The 21,434-nt window shown below is 41.0% G+C and overlaps 1 protein-coding gene across 8 annotated transcripts in view; it reads left to right on the top strand.

The window, feature by feature from the left end:
* The window catches only part of LOC127630898 (cAMP-specific 3',5'-cyclic phosphodiesterase 4D-like), a 199,725-nt gene that overhangs the window by 152,454 nt on the left and 25,837 nt on the right, over window positions 1–21,434 (top strand). The window contains exon 1 of one of the 8 annotated variants that reach the window (XM_052108753.1): window positions 9,455–9,714. The exons of the other annotated variants lie outside the window; for them this stretch is intronic. Coding sequence (XP_051964713.1) covers window positions 9,656–9,714 — 59 coding nt within the window. The 5' untranslated portion in view covers window positions 9,455–9,655. Of the gene's footprint in view, window positions 1–9,454; window positions 9,715–21,434 lie in introns of those variants that run through there. 8 annotated transcript variants of the gene reach the window in all.

Genomic DNA, 21,434 nt, shown 5'->3' with positions numbered 1-21,434 from the left:
CAAAAACTTCTTCGGACAAAAAAACCCAGTTCCACTGTTCTACTTTCCATATAAGATGAGAACAAGCCCAGAGAAGTCAGCAGTGTTTCTGGACAGTGTTGTAGTGCTTCTGCTTTCCAAAGTAAAGTCTTAACTTGTATCTGTGGATGTAGCGGCATATGGTGTTGACTAACAAAGGTAAGTCCCTGCCCCATGCCATTTTTAAGACAGTGATGTCTGAGGGAGCAGAAATCATGTGCATTCAGAAGTGGTTTTTGTCTTGCCCTTTACGCAGAGATTTGACAAGATTTAACTATATTGTGCACTGTATAGGGTGAAATGCCCAAAATCCTTCCAATTTGTCTCTTGGGAACATTGTTCTCAAAATGCTGGATTATTTCCTGAAGCATCTGTTGGCAAATTGACAAGTCTCGAATGATCCTTGCTCTCTAAGAACTGGGCTGTTTTTGGAGGCTCCTTATATACTATGATACGATTGCCTCACCTGATTAACATCACCTGTTTCACATTGCCTTATTATTTCAACTAGTCAAATTGTTATTAGTCTTAAATTGCCCCAGTCTCAACTTGTTTCGAGCTTGTTGCAATCATCGGATTTGAAATGACTGTACATTTAAAAAACTAAAAAACAACAACAATAAAATTCAGAAGGTAAAGATCATATAATGTGTAGTTGTGGTGCTTTCAATATAGCAAAGGAGGGATATAATTTACAAATCACTCCTTTTTGTTTTTATTAGCATTTTTCATACTGTTGCAACTTTTTCGGATTTGGGGTTGTACATGATTTGAACAAAGCCATTGAATTGGCTATAACGGTTTTTAAAAACCGTTATGTTGTGGAAGGCTTTTATTAAATTTTTACTTCAGATATACTTTAGGTATATCATATTTAAAAAATTCATTCTTCTGCATTATTCTATTCATATCTTTGTCAATAAACAGCAGGTTCCCACTGTGACAACTTACCCCGTATAGTGAAACAGCATGCACAGATAGCGGATCAATGTGTTAATGTATCTTTATCTTTTTGTTTCCTGGTTTTGACGGTGGAAATGTTAAATAGCTTCATCAGAAATGTATTTTCACAAATAAATATTCTTCCTGAGAAATGTTGATTAAAGTAAAAAAACAAAATGGTGTGACAACTCACCCCAGTCTCCCCAATAAGTGTATTTTGGCTTTTAATTCGGCAACACCTAAATTAATTCTGAATTAGTTGTGACTTATTTCTGTTTTTACACGCTGTAATTGGCTTAGTGTCGTGTTAGGAGATGTTCATGATTTTATGTGTTACAGTAATATCTGCTTTTATCTATTGTGAACACAGGGGGGCAATGATGTTCAAGAATCAGCTGTTAAAGTTTAGTTGAGATTGTGTGAGTTGAAGTCATATCTGCTATTTTGTTATCTTGTTATCGTAGACTTCTAAAACCCTCACTAATGATAAAATTAAGCTCAGATAGATCAGACCTGTTGTCTAAATGTTTATTGACTTGGGCGGAGTTCCAATTCATACTATCAGTTTCAGAGTACTGAAATGCTTCCGTCACTGGTTGACGCAGTTGCTGTCGACTGTTGTGATAACCTGCATGCGTCACTAGAACACCTATGAGGACTCTCGCGATGAGTTAATGGGTGAGCCGTTAGTCTCAGTGGGAGACTTGATCTAGAATAACAGAGTCAAGTACAGCCATTTGTGTTAGACTTTCCTTGTTGAAGAGTTCTCTAATTGTAAAGTGGTACATGAAATACAGTACAAGTTTTGCACTTTTTGATTATATGTTAGAATGACATGTGAAGAACTCTACTTTGAAATAAATTTCCAAGCTATAAAGTAAATGAAGCTTTGTAGAAAGGGCACCTGAAGTCTCTTGTATTTCCATATGTACAGTATATTGTCACGTTTTGGTCCTTTTCAAGCTCCACAGTAATAGGACATGTACAGTACATGCAGTATGTCAAAGAGCATAAAATAAACCTATTGCAAATGACTGCATGTGTGAAGTGGTATGGTTGCCTGTCTTTACAGGATGTGCAATTTCAGGCTAAATGCTTTTTGACTCAACGTGACTACTTCTGGCAACTCCTCTCCATCCTGCTTTAACTTGTAAATGAATAATCTTTCTCTCTCAGCTTGAATCATTGACAAAATGAAAAGAATGTTCAGGATTCAATAGAATTTAAGCTCAGTTAACAGCATTTGTGGCATAATGGTGATTACCACAAAAAAAAGTTTTGTTGTCATGGCAACAAATTTATAATATTGGATATAACATTACTTAGTTAAGATCAGTAAGCAATTTTATCCCACCAAAATCAAGTCAATACATATGTTTACGTCTTGTGGCTATACTTTAAAAAAAATTTACATTATGCCACAAATTCTGTTAATTATGCTTAACTGGAACATACCGGTCATGAAGGTTTTTTGCCAAATTTTTATAAAATGGGATTATTTCACTATTTTGTATTTCCATATTAGTGAAGATAAATAGGTCATTGTATTACTCGCAGCATCATATACAAGATGAGCCAGTCTATATACTGCACCTGCACCTGATATTTTCGTTGTGATGTCTTAATTACCCTGTATACACTTGGTTTCAAATTCTTGTTTTAGCACAGCGGTTGATTGATGGGTGATCCGATCACATGTGGTCAGATGAGACACATTGCTGTTCACACCTGGTCACTTAAATGCATCTCTTGTGACCACTTGGTTTCAGATTTGGAGGGGAGGGACTCTTGTTTCATGACAACTTACATCAATCAGTATGTCAGCTTGTTACTGCATGACAATAAAGCAAAAACATCAGAAAAGACAAAGAAAGCATGAAGAAAACTGTGCAGTTTCTCCCAGATGAGGCAGAAATTTTATCTACGCACAAACACAACATTTTGAGCAGAATTATCTGTTTTAATGAATTACCTGTATTAACCTGAGCTACAGATATCAGTGCTTCTCATTATATAATAACGAACGGCTGTGACATCATTAAGAACAAAATTTGGCCAAAAAGTTGGTACTTTTTAGTTCATTTCGGTGGTTTGTAACAGCTTGCTGGGGCTAAACGCCTTCTTACTGTCATTGGTCAACATCATTGTTAGGTGTGACCTGGAGCTCCACCTACTTTGATGCTGACAGCTAATTCGGTTTACGTACTTCAGTCAGTCAAAGTCAGTCAACATGAACATGTAGAGTTTTTAGAGAGCTGGTGCAAATTTACCCACATCTATATGATCGTTAATGTAGAGAAATTTTACAAGAACATGTCATGCGTTTTGTTTTTTTGTTTATTTAATCTATGAAAGGAATCAAATCTACTCAAATCCTCTCAGATACCCAAACACTCTTGTGCACTCCTGTTCAACTGCATATATATTACTTTAAATCATCATTGAATGGTTAAAACAGTTTCTTTTACTAACCTCACGTGAATTATTTTCATAAAATGAGCCATAAAGTCAATGAAACACATTTTATTGCCACATTAGTTAAGGTTTTACATGTCGTCTTCAGCATATTTAAATTTACCTCTAAAGGCCGTCTCACAGCGGTGTGGCGGGTGTCTGAAAGATCGCAAAAAGTATACCATTGCTCTGCTATTTCAAACTTCTTTTTACCCCTGAACGAAGAATGAATAAGAACATATACAGAAGTATATTGAGTCCTTAACGTTTCATAAATGTTGATATCAGACTCACTGAAGAAGTGAGTTTTCAGTGAAATGTTTTTTCTTTGAAAGCCGCTCATAACTGGCAAAGTTTCAAATTCTTGTTTTAGCACAGCGGTTGATTGATAGACAAGGGGTGATGCTTTTCTGCTGCCAGGAAGCATTCAGGATGGATTAGCGACTGCATCTCAAATGCGATGTGGTCACATGCATTTTCAACCACATTCTTATGTGGTTTTTGCGATTCGATCACAAAACATTTTAGACCCTGTTTAGACTTGTACTTAGTGCTCAAATTGTATATGTGATCGAATTGCCAAAAGTACATCTTACTACCAGGTGTAAACAGGGTTAATGTGAGGAATACTGTATCTTATGTGTTGCCATGAGTTCTGGTGGAAAAAAACGAATCGGTTACTAACGTAACCTCGGTTCTCTCTAGATGAGGGAACGAGTATTGCGTAAGCTAGCTTCATCTCTTCAAAAGATTCATCTTTTCTGAGATATTGAAGCCAAAAAATTATCCTTAATTTTGTATCCATTGTCAACGCAGTGCGACAGCTGCAGACCTTGAGCGGGCTAGCTAGCGAGCTCATTGGTTGCTCTGCGGCAACTGCTGCAGCCTATAGACGAGCTTGGGCGAACTCGCATCCAATGAGAGGCGTCCGCGCGCTCACTGCATCAAAGCCCGCCAAAAAGGCCGTGACTAGAGTGCATATAAGCTTAGTTCGTAGGCTGGAACCCTGGTTTTCATTGAATGAAGCGATGAAGTTCAATGAGCACGAGCACGGCCGGTTACGCAATACTCGTTCCCTCATCTAGAGAGAACCGAGGTTACGCTAGTAACCGATTCGTTCTCTTACGAGAGGTTCTCTCGTATTGCGTAAGCTAGCTTACGCTACGGGAACCCTTTGTCAACGCCGTGCGTGCCAAGCATACACTGCATGAGCCCCAGGGAATTAAGGGGGACCCGGGGGAGCCCTTGTGAGTGGGGAATTAATATTTGGCCGGCAAGAGTGCGGGCCAGTGTGTGTGTAGTACATAAGCACATAGACAGAGCGGCGGTGCGGTCTGTGTGGACTGTGTCCCATTAATGCAGCTCACCAGGGGAGCTGTAGCGTGATCAAACCGCTAGCAGTTTAGCCTGCAGAGCGGGTACTTCCAGATTGTAAAATCTGACAAAGGTGGAGGGGGAAGCCCAGCCCGCTGCCACACATATGTCGTGAATGGAAATCCCGCTGGACCATGCCCACGAGGAGGCCATGCCTCTAGTGGAGTGAGCCTTAATGCCTAGCGGGCATGGTAGGTCTTTTGACGCGTACGCGGCAGCAATAGCGTCCACTATCCATCTGGACAGTGAACGAAACGAAAAGCTGCTCGGAGCTTCTGAAAGATGCGGAGCGCGCAGTATACAATCTCAGTGCTCTGACTGGGCAAAGGAGATTGGCGTCGCGTTCGCTATCAGATGCTGGTAGCGCCGACAAGGAAATGATCTGTGCTCTGAAAGGAGTACCGACCACCTTGGGGACGTAGCCGTGTCTAGGCTTTAAAATGACCTTGGAGTCACTTGGTCCAAACTCAAGACACGCAGCGCTGACAGAAAAACGGTTTTAAGTGAGAGGTGTTTCACATCCACGGATTGAAGCGGTTCGAAAGGGGGGCTTTCATAGCTTCGAGAACTATAGAAAGGTCCCAGATAGGAACCGATGGGGGGGCGCGGAGGGTTCATCCTTCTAGCTCCCCTGAGGAAGCGGATGACCAGCTCGTTTTACCCTGTGACTGGCCGTGCAGGGGTTCAGCGAGCGCCGCGGCGGCCGCCACGCATCACTTTGAGCGTGGATGGGGATCTGCCCTTATCCAGCAGCTCTTGTAAAAACACGAGCAGCGGCGACACCCCACATGTCCGTGGGTCCAGGTCTCTGTCGGTGCACCATTTTGAAAACACAGACCATTTTGGCGCATAGAGTCTTCTCGTGGAGGGGCTCTAGCGTGTATGATGGTGTTTATTACTCCTTCTGGCAAAGCGACGGGTAGTCGTTGATCACCCACGCGTGTAGCGCCCAGCACTCTGGGTGGGGATGCCAGATCGTTCCATGAGCTTGCGAGAGGAGATCTGCTCTCACTGGGATGGGCCCGCGCGCTGTCAGTGACAGCTGCGTAAGCTCCGGGAACCATGTTTGATTCTCCCAGCGGGGCTATGAGGAGCACCGGTGGCGCGTTTCCTGATCCTCTGCATTACCTGTGGCAATAGCGAGGCGGGAGGGAAGGCGTAAAGCGGGCGGTTGGGCCAGTCCTGGGCCAGTGCGTCCTCGCTTCGAGAAAAATATTGGGCAGTGAGAGTTCTCTTCTGGCCGTAAAGAGGTCTATCTCTGCTCTGCCGAATATGCGCCATAATGTCTGGACTGTTTGGCGTGCAGGGACCATTCCCTGGGGAATATTGTCTCTGGACAGTCTGTCTGGGCCGTCGTTCAGGTGGCCTGGCACGTGCGTCGCCCTCAGCGGCGCAGGTGGCGCTGGGACCAACTCAGTATGCGTTTAGGTCAGATGGAAGAGGTTCCTGGATCTGACACCGCCCTGGCGGTTTAGATAGCATACCACAGACCTGTTGTCCGAGCGGACCAGGGCGTGGTGACCCTGAATGATCGGGAGGAAGCGCCGCGGCGTATTCGACCGCTATCATTTCCAGACAATTTATGTGAAGGAGCTTTTCCTGAACTGACCATAGGCCAAAAACCGGAGAGCCCTCGCAGACGCGCCCCAACCCGTGTTGGACGCGTCTGTCGAGATGACTTTCGGCGAGATACAGCTCCCATCATCACTCCCCGCTGATACCACTCAGCCACTGTCCAGGGCTGCAGAGCTGAAATACAGGTCTGAGTCACTCTGATTGGCTGGCGGCCTGTGGCCCAAGCCCGGCGAGACGCTGGTGTTTAGCCAATGCTGAAGCGGCGCATGCGCAGTAAACCCAGTTGAAGTACTGCTGCGGCTGAGGCCATGTAGCCTAGCACTCTCTGAAACTTCTTCAGAGGTGTGAGGCTGTTCATCTGAAATGATGCGGCTAGTCGCTGCACACGCGCGCAGCTGTGTAGATAAGCGAGCCGTCATTGCCACTGAGTCTAGTTCTATTCCAAGGAAGGAAATTGTATGACTGGGCTGTAGTGAGCTCTTGGTCCAATTGACTGCAAGGCCCAAACTGTTCAGATGACTGAGGAGAACTGTCCTGTGAGACAGAAGCTCCATATGTGATTGTGCCAAAATCAGCCAATCGTCCAAATAGTTCAGAATTCGCAAACCCTGACTCCGCGAGGGGTGCGGCGCCAGCGTCCATGCGCTCGTGAAAGTACGAGGTGCTAAGGACAGGCCGAGCGGAAGGGCGGTGTGTTGATAAACCTGGCCGTCGGCGAATCTCAAGAATGGCCTGTGACGGGATTTGTCTGAATCTGAAAGTATGCATCTTTCAGATCGAGAGAAATAAACCAGTCCCCTAGGCACATCGTGCGAGGAGTTTGCTGGTTGTAAGCATTTTGAACAGTCTTTTTCAAGCGCTTTGTTCAAAACCCTGAGATCTAATATTGGTCTGAGGCCGCCGTCTTTCTTGGGGACAAGAAAATAGCGGCTGTAAAACCCCGACTCAGCTCAGGGAGGCGGCACTCTCTCTATGGCCCTTTTGCACAGAAGGTTTGCTATTTCTGAGCGAAGCATGCACGCTGCTTCCGTGTTCACAGTAGTTTCGAGCGCGCTCTGAAGCGAGGAGGACGGCGATCGAACTGTAGCAAATAGCCCTGTTTTATTGTGCTTAACACCCATTCGGATATCCCTGGAATATCTTCCCACGCTTTGAAGCGTAATGTTAGAGGGTGAGTGGCCAAATCGCTCTGATTGCCGCACACAGCCAGCTGAACAGAATGTGTGAGCGCGCATACTGTGCTTATGCTGGACTGCTCGCGAGACGGCATGGACAGGCTGTTCTGTGAGTGACTTCCGATTGAGGTGAATGGGGAAAGAGTCACGTCTGTTAAGTGATGCGCAAGCATAGCCACGGCACGGGACTTACATACAGAGAAGTGTTTGCTGGCCGTGTGACAGAGCGGGCAGAGAATGGAGCGCACGACGTATTCGTGGCGCGATTTATTGACTCTAACACTCGAGTGGTTCGTAACCGCTTTTGAGTGTGCTCTGATGGGGACACGGAGCGTGTAATGCTTGTGTGTAGAGGTGAACACTGGATTGTGGGCACATTTTCTACACATAAGGCTGGTCGTGTGACAGAGCGGCCAGAGAATGGGTGCGTGCACGGATTCGGTAGGTGCGTTTATTAACCCTAACACTCGAGCGGTTCAGTAACCGCTTTATGTGAGTGTGCCGTGATAGGGCCACGGGATGTGTAATGCTTGTGTGTAGGGGTGAACACTGGATTGTGGGCACATTTTCTACACATAAGACATGTTTGCTCTCTGGTATGGACACAGGATGTGTAATGCTTGTGTGTAGAGGTGAACACTGGTTTGTGGGCACATTTTCTACACATATGGCATGCTTGCTCTTTACCAGATTTATTTGGGTCGCCGTGAAAACGGCGTTTGAGCGCAGGCAAGCGGGCGTTAACACCGGCTTGTTGGCTGCTGAATCTACCACTGTAGTAGCCTGAAGGAAGGGTCGACATCGGCAGCTCCTCGCAGAGATCGCATCCGCCTTCGTCGAGGGCGAGCTCTGCATGCCCCAGTCCCAGGCAAAGAGCGCAGATGATGTGGTGGTCTCCGGTGCTGAGAGGAGCGCGGCATGAGGCGCAAGTGGAGCGAGGCATCTTAAAAAAGACGCTCGTACTCTTTTGTGAAGTTCTTTAAGAACTAGCTTGCTTTAAAAAAGGATACGTCGCCGGATGGCGTAGCTCGCAGGACGGCTGAAGGTGGTGAAGATGGCCGGCTTCTTCGAGCGCTGTCCACGCTTGCTTGATGCCCCTCAAACGGCGACGCGGCTTCCGGTTCAGTGATGCGAAGAGCTTCGCTGAAGAGATGAAAATCAGGGTTCCAGCCTACGAACTACGCTTATATGCACTCTAGTCACGCCCTTTTTGGCGGGCTTTGAATCAGTGAGCGCGCGGACACCTTTCATTGGATGCGAGTTCGCCCAAGCTCGTCTATAGGCTGCAGCAGTTGCCGCAGAGCAACCAATGAGCTCGCTAGCTAGCCCGCTCAAGGTCTGCAGCTGCCGCACTGCGTTGACAATGGATACAAAATTAAGGATAATTTTTTGGCTTCAATATCTCAGAAAAGTTTAATCTTTCCCGTAGCGTAAGCTAGCTTACGCAATACGAGAGAACCTCTCGTAAGAGAACAGTAATTTCTCCCCGTAACTTCTGATGGTAATTTTTCCACTGAGGTTAAAGTTTTTGAAGCTTTGTGAGTTGTGACAGATGTTTTGTTTGTATATATTTGATTTGAATCACTCGTCACTTGAGTCAGATGATCACACTTTCAATTAGATTTAAACCATGCATTAGGTTGAAGTTTATAATAAAGATACTGGCTGGTAAGTGACTCTTTTTTTGTAAGAGGTGTAAAGTTCCCTTTTCCATACAGTTATCTCAAATACAAGGATTGCACTACCCCCGACCACGTCATTACTACAAGAGCAACAAACCCTGCAGCCCTCCAGGAAGGGAGGGGAGGGAAGGGAAGCACAGAGGGTGGGAGGTTCAGGAGAGTGAGAGAGAGAGAGAGAGAGAGAGAGAGAGAGAGAGAGAGAAAGAAACTGGAGACAGAGTTGGAGAGACAGATTGTCTTACACTCATGCAGCCAGTTGCTGTGAGACTGAAACATTTTTATGTCCGTCTGAGATTCCAGGGACTTCTGTCAGTGCAGAAAACAGAGGCAGGGTGTCTCAGCCAAGTCATGTTTGTGCTAGGAGACACACGTGAGGACTGACCACAGACGCACAAACCTGGGATTAGCTGTAGCCGCTAGCAGAGGGAATCCAGAATGAGTATTATTATGAAGCCCCGGTCGCGCTCTACCAGTTCAATTAAGAACACAGAAGGGTAAAGGAGAACTTTTGAACCTCCTTCTGTCTGCCAACTCTGCCCTTACTCCTAACCATGTGCTTGCTGTTTCCTTTTCCCCTCTAAAGCGAACAGTTTGCTTGTCTACATCTTTTTAGCATCTTGTGCAACTCCCTGCTTCCTCTAAATTTTAAAACCACACTGTCTTTTCAAAAACCTTTACCTCCTCCCTGCATTCCTCTTTTCCTCAGGCATGTGTCTTTTATATACCTTCTCTCCCTCTCCCCTAGCATTCTTTTCTGGGTTTGTCATTGACTGTCTGAATCACTGATTTGTTAAAGTTTAACAGTTAGAGATATTTACAAAGTGGTTTTTAGAGTGTTGCTTGTCACATAAGAGAAATAGAAGTATTTTTTGTTGTTGTTGTTGTTAATGGGAGAGAGGGTTATATACACATGAAGCAGTGAAATTAAATTATTTTGAGAAGTTGAAATGTCCTACAGTGAGACATGCTACTGTTTGCTCCATCTAAAGCAATTTTAAACAGTATTTAGCAAGTTCTTTCATAATTATGCATGCGTATTTTATGATTTCAGGCTCTATTTTCATAAGTGTACAAAGAGCAGCGCGATGGCTTTTCCAATTTTCGTGAGCATGCTATTTATGACTGCCAAATTTTCGTGGAACTTCAAATTATGTCCTTGCAATCGCAGTTTTATGAAACAAAACTTTATGAGATTTGTGTGAAACTCTCTATTTGTCATGGTTGTTATTTTTCAATTATTATTATTATTATTATTATTATTATTATTATTATTATGCTTAAATAAACAATTGTATTTATGATTTAATTGGTATTGGTGTTTTTCCACCTGTGGTCTTATTGTGAATTTTAAGTTGCTACAAAAGGGAGAAGTGGATGAAGTTGGAGAGTGTAACATTTTTGATTTGTTATCATTTTTTTGACCACTTCGTAATTTTTAATAGGTTTTAATTTTTTTTTTATGTGTAATTTGAATAATTAAATATTTTTGGTAAAAAAAAATTATGTTTCAATAAATACATAAAATTTTTTAAATCAAAGTCGACCTGTAGAAGTGAAGTGCATGCCGATACAATCACTGTTAATACTAGCCGTGATTTGTGTTTCAGAAAACTATTAATAATACTTACATTCTCTATAATTGAATGGAACGTACATCCAAAACCTGATGAGAACCTTTGTTTATATCGCTGATGCTTCAGGGAATAGACTATAGGATGCAGATGATGCAATAACCGGAGAAGAACCTCAGAATTAAATTGCACTTTATCCAACCCATTAGCACTTTGTGCGTGAAATTTCACCAAATCTTTCGCCTAGACTCAGCGCATGCTTACACGAAAATACCAAAACTTCATGACCATGCCCATTGACTTTGCGCTTATGACTTAAAGCATAGCGCTGTTCTTAAAATAGGGCCCTGAGTATTAATTGAGAGACCACATGGAATCTGTAACACTTTACAATGTAACAATAGTTAATGCATAAGGTATCAGGAACTAATAATGAATTACATTTTTTACAGGATTTATTCATCTTGGTTAAAGTTATTTTGAAAATATGCTGTTGTTAATTGTCAGTTCATATTAGTTCATAATTCATAAGCTACTGTAATTATAACATATACAACTTTTAAAGTTAAATGTGTTTGTATATGTAGAAATTAACATTAACCAAGACTAATAAATGCTGTAAAACTACTGTACATTGTTAGTTCATGTCAATTATTGCGTTAACTAATTGTTAACATATACATCCTTGTTGTAAAATATTACCAGGATATCTGGACTAGTGAAGGCAAAGCCTGTCAAAATGGTGAAAAACGCAACATGATCACTCGATTTGCATAATCATTGATGAGCGCGATCCGGTGGTTGTATTTTCCCTCAAAGATTACATTTTTGCTCTACTGATGGTTAGGTTTAGGTACATTTACATTTATGCATTTGGCAGACGCTTTTATCCAAAGCGACTTACAGTGCACTTATTACAGGGACAATCCCCCTGGAGCAATCTGGAGTTAAGTGCCTTGCTCAAGGACACAAAGGTGGTGGCTGTGGGGCTTGAACCAACGTCCTTCTGATTACCAGATTACCAGTTATGTGCTTAGACCACTAAACCACCACCACTCCTGGGTTGTATAGTTGTTAAACTATGCATTACTTTTGACTATATTACATCATTTACAACAAACAATTTTTCACCCGGAAGCTGTAGCCAACATGTGCCCATACGTTCAACAACACTTCTATCTTTGGCCACTGGAGGCAGTGGTTCAATTTTCAGTAAACAGATGATTTTCAGCTAAAGAAATATGATGACCAGTCACAGAATCAAAATAATGCACTTTCCCTTATACATTCATATACATTTTAACCTAAAATCTTGATGTTGATGATAAGTCCATGGACATGTTATGCATCAGCTTGTGTAACAGGCTGATGTTTCCTGGATGCTACTGTTGGATTGCAGCATATCTGAAAGTGTTGCCACAGGCAGATACCTTACCCTTGTCTATCTTGTACCATCATGTGTGAGCTTATTATAGGAATCTGGGTGATTAATTTTTGTAGAAGATTCTTTTGTAAAGCGGTTTTACGAGTTTATTTTAATACACTGTGTGTCAAGTATTATTTGAGCAGTCGCTGTGACCCTGAGCACTTTGTAATATAGTATATTGATGATTTACACTATTGCTTTGGTGCATAATTTTGCTGTGTTTGTGTCTAAAGGTTTATAGCGTAGCAAGGAAAGAGGCAGGTTACAATCCCCCTGTGCATGTGGAATGCTCCATTTTGTATACATGAATAACAGCTCTCAGCTAAGCAAACATTGCCCTAGTTTGAGAATGATTAAGTGTGGGTGTGTTGAATTGAAAAAAGGTGAATAGGTCAGGAAGGAAGAAATCTCACTGACATCTTAATGATGTCATCACTGTGTCACATACTGTGAAGTCAAGATGTGTTGGCATGCGTGTTCACCTCATATATTGACCCTATTGTCTGCAGTTCCTGTTTGTTTTGCCTCATTGTTATACATGACAGTGACTCACAGTGCATGTCATACACACCAATCATTACGTAGCATTCAACACCTCATGACCTGTCATTGATTCTACTGCCATTTGGGAATGTTTAAACAACTACTTGAAGGTGAGATGAGGTATCTTATTTTTTTTTATTGATTCCACCTAAAGATGTAAACACTTTGGCTCTGTGGCGCAATAATACCTTTAAATGCTTTATTTTGTTAAGTATCCTGAACATCCAGACAAACAAAGTTGGCTCCACCAATGGTGAGTTTGCAGCAAGACTTTCTGTTTGGACATCCAATGGGGGATCCAATGCACATTCCTTTTCCATGGGGTCTCCAGCCCTCAGTTTCCACATTCTGAATGACCCAGGGTCCCAGGGCTCTATTCCTCTCTTGAGCTCTAATGGACCACATGCTATTAAGTAATGCTTATGAGGACAAACGGTCACATGCCAATTAATTTGTGTGCTACGGTATTGTTACATTATAATGTTGTAGAATGGAGATCAGACTTGCTCTTTTGTAAATAATTCACTGTATTAATTGAGCTGCTCAAGTAATCTTGGGATGTTAAAATACTATCTCCTATCCCAGCTTAATATTCAGAGATAACTGTAAGTAAGCCATTTGTAAGTTAATTTTCCTCAAAAGTGTGAACGCTGTGGCACTGTGGTCCTTTCAAAAAGATGAGTTCCAGGGTGGGAACATCTGTTTTCAAAACCTAAGGCAGATGGGGGAGTTTTCGGAAAACTTGCTTGAAAACAGTTATTATATTTGCAATTCCATTTGGTGATGCTAGTGGTGCATGAATTAAGCCCAAAGTATACTTTGGTCAAACGAGAACGCTCCCAGGACGTGTGACGCAAATCTCGTCATCAGTAGAGTGCGCGAGCACTGAATGCGCGCAGCCCAATTTTTCTAACTGCACGTCTTTGTGCATGAATCTGGAATTATTTGCATCTTGTGTATACAAGGTGGTAATACTCATATTTCAGCCATTGTTGTCATGAAGAACTGCTGGAAGAAGATTTAATCGTCGCTAAACAACAAGAGATTAAAATAAAATTAATTAACAACAGTGGATGTGCACGTCAAAAGCGCGTATGTGAGGAGGTCAGGAGAGACCTGTAATTGTATAACTTTATTCTGAAGGAGTATAAAGACATCTTTATTGGTCTAAACTCCTGAAGAGCATAGTCCGGTGTCTTGTAGAGTTGTAGAGCACATGTGACAATGGCCTGTGTATGCGCGCACCGTCAAATAGTGTATACTTTGACAGGCTCGTGTTGGACTATATGCATGACGCTGAGCATTTGCGTCAAAATCTTAAATAAACTTTGGGCTTTACACACTTCACATTTAAAACAGCAGTTTTACAAGATCTTGCATATTTGTAAAGCGTGGCAAGCATTGGTGTTTTGAGCTTAATTAAATTTGAAAAACCCAGCAAGAGGCGTTAACACTCTAAAATAGGAGACATACAGTATAGATAAAAGGCCAACAGACTGTACATGAAATTGAGGTGAAGTTTGCTGTGAAGAAATGCTGAAGACATCCAGCTTACAGTGAATGAGAGATTGGTTAATTCCAAAAAAGAAGTTAGTTGCTGAACAACCAGTCTCATTTTGATTCCCTTTTATTTTAAAGGTACAACCTTTTGGGAGAGAGACATTTTTAATCCTTTGGGTAAACCGACATGAGTGTCTAGTTATTAATGTAGTTATTGGGAGGAGAAGATAAAACCCCATAATATGATTATTTTATGTGATTACAGAGCAAACCACATTGATTATATTATTTTTTGCCTGAAAAATAGCATGTCATACAATATTGATGCCTGGCTGACATATACAGTATTTAATGTGTAACGGGTTGCATAGTTCTATTGGTTTGTCGTGACACGAAGCTGGTAGAGAGGATCTAGAAGGATCTACAATAATGTTTTTCAACTGCCAAACACTTTTTTGGGGTTACCCTATCTGTTATGATTAAAGTTGCTCAGTGTACCATAAACTGTCTAGTTTGTGAATACTTTCCACTTGCATGTTTTGATGATATCAGTAGTTTTGTTCTGAAAAGAACCCACCCATCCAACACTGTAATGGATACTTTAAAATAGCTGGAAGTCATTATGATTATCTAGAAATAACTGTTTAATGTAGTCTTGTGTGAAGTGTCATACTTTCATCTATTTATGACGTCTGAAGAGCTGTGAGTTTCCATCCTATTCCAGCAAAATGGCAAATGGGATTAAGCTCAGAAGTCTACTAACCCGTTACAGTGTTTTTAAACTGCACGTTGCGAACCAAATTGGGTCACATAGCCATACATGTTGGGTCATGGCATGTTTTGGAAGATGTGTAATTACTTGCTTAGGAAGAGTAACAGAAGTTGCTAAGAGCAAATGCACTCTGTTGGCCGGGACTGTCTTTGGGCTCTTTTCCACAATATCATTTGATAGGCACACACTCGCTCTCTCTCTCTCTCTCTCTCTCTCTCTCTCTCCCCGTGATATCAAGTTAGGTGGAGGTGCTGTCAGGAGCTAAAGTGATTCTAGCCAAACAGAAAGATGAAAAATTCCTCAATTCATTTTTTTGTCTCGGTTTAATATAAAGCAGCAGAAAGAGCCAGGATCACTAACAATGCGTTATGAGTCACTCATAATAAGACGACATCTCCTTATGCGGCACCCGCAACTTCGTAGCCGTGAAAATTCATGCAGAAATATGTCTATCAAAGTGGGATGAGTTAATTGCTTACAAACAGTCGCTCTTTACTGTTGTGTGTCATGCACTTAATTTTTCATAGTCCAATGATAAATAGAAAGGTATCAGTATGACGGATTATTGTCAGCTTGATCTTATCTGTACTGTTGAAACTATTATTCACAAATATGTATGAAATGAACTATTTACTATGGGGTGAAGAAAAAAAAGAACCCCTGCCCTATTACTAAAGTTGAAAGACCTTGCATGTGAAATTGAGGTAAAGTGAACTGAGGTTAGCACTACTACACTGCGGCGTGGTGTTTTTAAAATATTTTTATATTTATGAGTACAGCAGAAATATTTCTTATGATTAATGAGACAGAGGAGGTGTTTATCTTCAAATAGCTTGTAGGCCTTTGCTCTAACAGATATGAAGTGAGAGTAATGAGACTTAATGTAGTTCTAAACAAAGTTTGGTTGGAGCATGTTTGATCTGATCACACTGTTAACCACTATAAACCACTATATAAAGGCACACTGCTACTCTGCTATCCCTCCACCACCCTAACTCCTTTACTTTACCATTTCAACATTTAATGTATATAAAGTATATATAGGGCCAAACAATTAGCTTTCACTCATTTATCAATATCTATTATATTATCAAATATTCCCTAAATTTAAACCAAAATTGAGTCTCGGCTCTAGCCACTTCTTTGCAGATACCAAGACAAACCAGTTTTACCGTTATCTAAAGAATGCGCAAACAACTAAAAAAAGTTCTGGGAATGGGACAAACAATGGGAATGTTTGCAGAGACTATAGAAGTGTTAGTTTTTGGTTTATGTTAATTGATGATCCCTGGTGATTCCCATGGTCTTTATCAAAATAAATCCAATACTGTAAAAACAAAGCTGTAAATAGGTTTGCTTATGAAAATACATATACATACTGTATATAGGGTCTTATTAATTCCATGAGAAACATGAATTTGTATTCATGAATTCATAAATCCATTCTCACATTGAATACATTCATGCATAGAATTGAATGCAACAATTTCAGGCCGAACTTCTTTTTTTCTTTTTTTTTTACAATTTAAACAGTGATCCATTCTACTTATACTTCATGAATTGTTTCATGCCCATTATATGCAGATTTCTGTTTTTTATTGATAAAGATTTGCATCAAATACAGTGGTGGTGGCGTAGTGGCTAAAGTACAGGGCTGTTAATCAGAAGGTCACAGGTTCTAACCCACCATTGTGTCCTTGAGCAAGGCACTTAACTCCAGGTTGCTCTGGGGGGATTGTCCCTGTAATATGTGCACTGTAAGTTGCTTTGGGTAAAAGCGTCTGCCAAATGCATAAATGTAAATGTAATGTAAAATACAATTAATAAATAATATTTCTAAACCTGGTCTTGATTGTATCCGATTGCACAGGTTTTGTTAATTCACTGAATTAGCTTTGGTGTTCATTGTTCCACTGTTATCTGTATTTGTTTTGTGTTTGCATGAATTGGGTGTTTGTATATCAGGAACAAAACCACTGTGGGTAATTACCCTCAAAATATACAGTGTCCACATTTTTTGTTGGTTAAAGGGGTAGTTGTTGGTGTGTGTGTGTGTGTGTGTGTGTGTGTGTGTGTGTGTGTGTGTGTGTCGGGCGTGGTGCTTGCCACCCACCCCCTCGTGTCCCGTTCTGGCGTTCATAGTTGCTCGCTAACAGCACTTGCCCCTACAGTCTGTTAAGGCTAAATGGGGGATCTTTGTCTTTGTGTGTGTGTGTGTGTGTGTGTGTGTGTGTGTGTGTGTGTGTGTGTGTGTGTGTGTGTGTGTGTGTGTGTGTGTGTGTGTGTGTGTGTGTTAAGTCTAGTTAAAGCAGGCAGTGATCCTTGGAGGGAACAGATGGAGAAGTTCACATAGTGCTTATTTGATAGAGGTAAATGGTTAGGAGTGAAATCTGAGCACTAGCTAGTTGAAGAGGAGAAGGAGAGAGAGGGAGGGAGAGAGAGAGAGAGAGAGAGAGAGAGAGAGAGAGAGAGAGAGAGAGAAAGCCTGTGAGGATGGAAGCAGAGTATTTTCCTTCCTTTTCTCAAGACACATAGTTCAGGCAAAATACTTATGGCACTCTAGTCAGTCAATGGGCTGGTAATTTCTTAAAAATGTTATGAAAGAGCTTAAATGAACTCTGATAGAGTATACAGTAGATTCAATATTTTTGCTAAACATCTCTGTGTAAGTGCTAAAATTTTCGGCCGAAAATGGCACTTTCACCAATTTCGGTTTTCGGCCGAAAGAGAAAAAAGGCCGAAAATATGAGCCAAAAATATGTACCTCCTCGCCCCGCCCCTCAGTGCTCAGATTTCAATCTGGATCGATCTAGCCCTTATCATAGCGCTACCAAACAAAGGCCGATCATGTCAGCGGTGTGGAAATTCTTCAAAGTTTCTGATAAGGACATCAAATTTGCGATCTGCAGTGTTTATTCAGCAGAACTTTCAAGATATATATATACAGAATACAGCAAGAGATTCTACAGGAAAATGTCACAACTAGTGCAGCTACAACACAACTTGAGACGTATAGCTGAACTACGCCAGAAGCGACAATCCCCTTGACTACTGGTCGCATAAACAAAGACCGCTTTCCTTTGCTTGCGCGGATTGCGCACAGGTATTTTTCTGCCCAAGCACCAGCACAGAGAGTGAGAAACTGTTCAGTGCAGCATCTCATGTTCTTGATGAGCTTTCTGACAGGAGAGACTGTCAGAACGTTTAGCAACTTTTGTTCTTGAAGAGAATCCTGTCACTTGTACTTAAATAGAAAGCGGGCCAATATGATGTGAATAGCAATTACATTACACTTGTTCTTCACTTGAGGATACATCTGTCGTTTACAGTTGAGGTTGGATTTAGTTCAATTACTGCTGTTTTGCACTGTTGTTTTGCACAATCATTTTCACTTAAAGTGTACATACGTTTACATAAACAGAATAGAGCACTGATCTATATATATATATATATATATATATATAGATATATATTATAGATATATAGATATATATAGATCAGTGGAATAGAGGCCCTCTGCCATTCTGTGTTCTGCCTGTTGTTTTAATTAAAATTATTGTTGCATATTTAAACTTTTTGAAAGATGCTAGCTAAGTTCATTTCTTGACTCTTGTTTTGCATAGAATAGTTTTCTAAAACTTTACATTATTTGGATAATTGTTAATAAAATCTGTAAAATTAGATTTTTACAGAACTGAAAGAAGAATAATATTTAATATAGTTTTAATATATTTTTTGTCCAATTTTGGTGTGCTACTTTCAATAAAAGTGTGATTTATTTTATTGGTTTGTAGTTTTTCAATTCAGATTAATTAAATTCATGAAATTAATGAAAAAGTATAAAATTAATACAATTATACACAACATTTTTTTTTTTTTTTAAATAGGTAAAAATTTTGGTTTTGGTTTCGGTTTTCGGCCAAGTGCATCCTGGATTTTCGGTTTCGGTTTCGGCCCAGAATTTTCATTTCGGTGCATCCCTAATTTCACCTCAACCCACCCCACCCCTCACCTTACACTTACAGCATGTATTTGACTGTTAACCTCTTATTTTCCACATATATTTTATAAAATATCCATCATATTATTTATGTAAGACACCTAATATTTCTCTAGATGAGATACGTGCTAATAAACCTTGGTTTTTACCAGTTAAAAAATACAATGCAAACTATGGGGCTGTTTACACCGAACACGTTTTTCTGACTGCTTGTTTTTTTTTTTCCTCTATGTAAACTTGTGCTTGACGCCTTTGATCATTGCATCATGTCTCCCTGTTTGTTCAGCATCTCGTGCATGAGCAGTATGTTTTTAAGACACCATGTCAAGTTTGAGAAAGAACTTTGTCTTTTCAAAACACATGCCAAGACACGTTCTGTTTTATTCGTTGCTCTGTGTTTAGCTTTTTTGAACACAACGATGACGCTTTTGGTCTGAACGGCCTCTTAGAATGCAAAACATTTCTGGCAGAATGCAGACAAAACAATATGCAATGATAGAAGAATAAAGAAGTACACTCACCTAAAGGATTATTAGGAACACCATACTAATACTGTGTTTGACCCCCTTTCGCCTTCAGAACTGCCTTAATTCTACGTGGCATTGATTCAACAAGGTGCTGAAAGCATTCTTTAGAAATGTTGGCCCATATTGATAGGATAGCATCTTGCAGTTGATGGAGATTTGTGGGATGCACATCCAGGGCATTAAGCTCCCGTTCCACCACATCCCAAAGATGCTCTATTGGGATGAGATCTGGTGACTGTGGGGGCCATTTTAGTACAGTGAACTCATTTTCATGTTCAAGAAACCAATTTGAAATGATTCAAGCTTTGTGACATGGTGCATTATCCTGCTGGAAGTAGACATCAGAGGATGGGTACATGGTGGCCATAAAGGGATGGACATGGTCAGAAACAATGCTCAGGTAGGCCGTGGCATTTAAACGATGCCCAATTAGCACTAAGGGGCCTAAAGTGTGCCAAGAAAGCATCCCCCACACCATTACACCACCACCACCAGCCTGCACAGTGGTAACAAGGCATGATGGATCCATGTTCTCATTCTGTTTACGCCAAATTCTGACTCTACCATCTGAATGTCTCAACAGAAATCGAGACTCATCAGACCAGGCAACATTTTTCCAGTCTTCAACTGTCCAATTTTGGTGAGCTCTTGCAAATTGTAGCCTCTTTTTCCTATTTGTAGTGGAGATGAGTGGTACCCGGTGGGGTCTTCTGCTGTTGTAGCCCATCCGCCTCAAGGTTGTGCGTGTTGTGGCTTCACAAATGCTTTGCTGCATACCTCGGTTGTAACGAGTGGTTATTTCAGGCAAAGTTGCTATTCTATCAGCTTGAATCAGTCGGCCCATTCTCCTCTGACCTCTAGCATCAACAAGGCATTTTCGCCCACAGGACTGCCACATACTGGATGTTTTTCCCTTTTCACACCATTCTTTGTAAACCCTAGAAATGGTTGTGCGTGAAAATCCCAGTAACTGAGCAGATTGTGAAATACTCAGACCGGCCCGTCTGGCACCAACAACCATGCCACGCTCAAAATTGCTTAAATCACCTTTCTTTCCCATTCTGACATTCAGTTTGGAGTTCAGGAGATTGTCTTGACCAGGACCACACCCCTAAATGCATTGAAGCAACTGCCATGTGATTGGTTGATTAGATAATTGCATTAATGAGAAATTGAACAGGTGTTCCTAATAATCCTTTAGGTGAGTGCATATTTGCAAGGAAACAGTATATTAAAACAAGCATGAAAAATACAATTTAGGTGTTCTAATTTTTACTTTTGAGAGAAACACATGTTGTTTCAAATGAATATTAACGTATAATGATTGTTATTTTAAGACTTCACCTGTATTATGAGGGAGCCAATTTCTCCTTTGTAGTGAAACATTACTGCATTTACGTGGGTTACAGTAAGAGGAGAAAAATCTCATTCATAATGCATGTCTAGAGTTAAGAGTGTGTGAATCGCTAAGCCAGTGCATTCCTGTGATATGACCCAAGAGAGATCAGCAGGGCTACAGACCGCTAGCTGGTGTATTAACTGTGAATAAGTAATTTTTTCAGTGAAAAACAAAACATAATGTGCCAAGCTATTATTGGGTTGAATGTGTGCATGAAATGCTTCAAATTTAGGTTTTTGTTTCGACTATAGTGCTTTGATAGCACTCTTTGAATACCAGGGAACACGTTATAATACTAAATTGATAACTGAGTATTGTTAGTGTATTGCAATCCAAAATGTGATATATTGTGAGCTTTTTCTCATTTGTTTCGAATTTATCTTCATCGCATTTCGTTGCTTTGTGCAACAAGTGCTGAACTTCCTGTATTACTTCATTATAGAGCCATAGAAGTGGTGTAGCGCAAGTCAGTCTCA

Source organism: Xyrauchen texanus, chromosome 37 (assembly GCF_025860055.1).
Source record: "Xyrauchen texanus isolate HMW12.3.18 chromosome 37, RBS_HiC_50CHRs, whole genome shotgun sequence".
In the NCBI taxonomy this organism is placed as follows: Eukaryota; Metazoa; Chordata; class Actinopteri; order Cypriniformes; family Catostomidae; genus Xyrauchen; species Xyrauchen texanus.
This window is presented reverse-complemented; position numbering and strand designations above follow the sequence as displayed.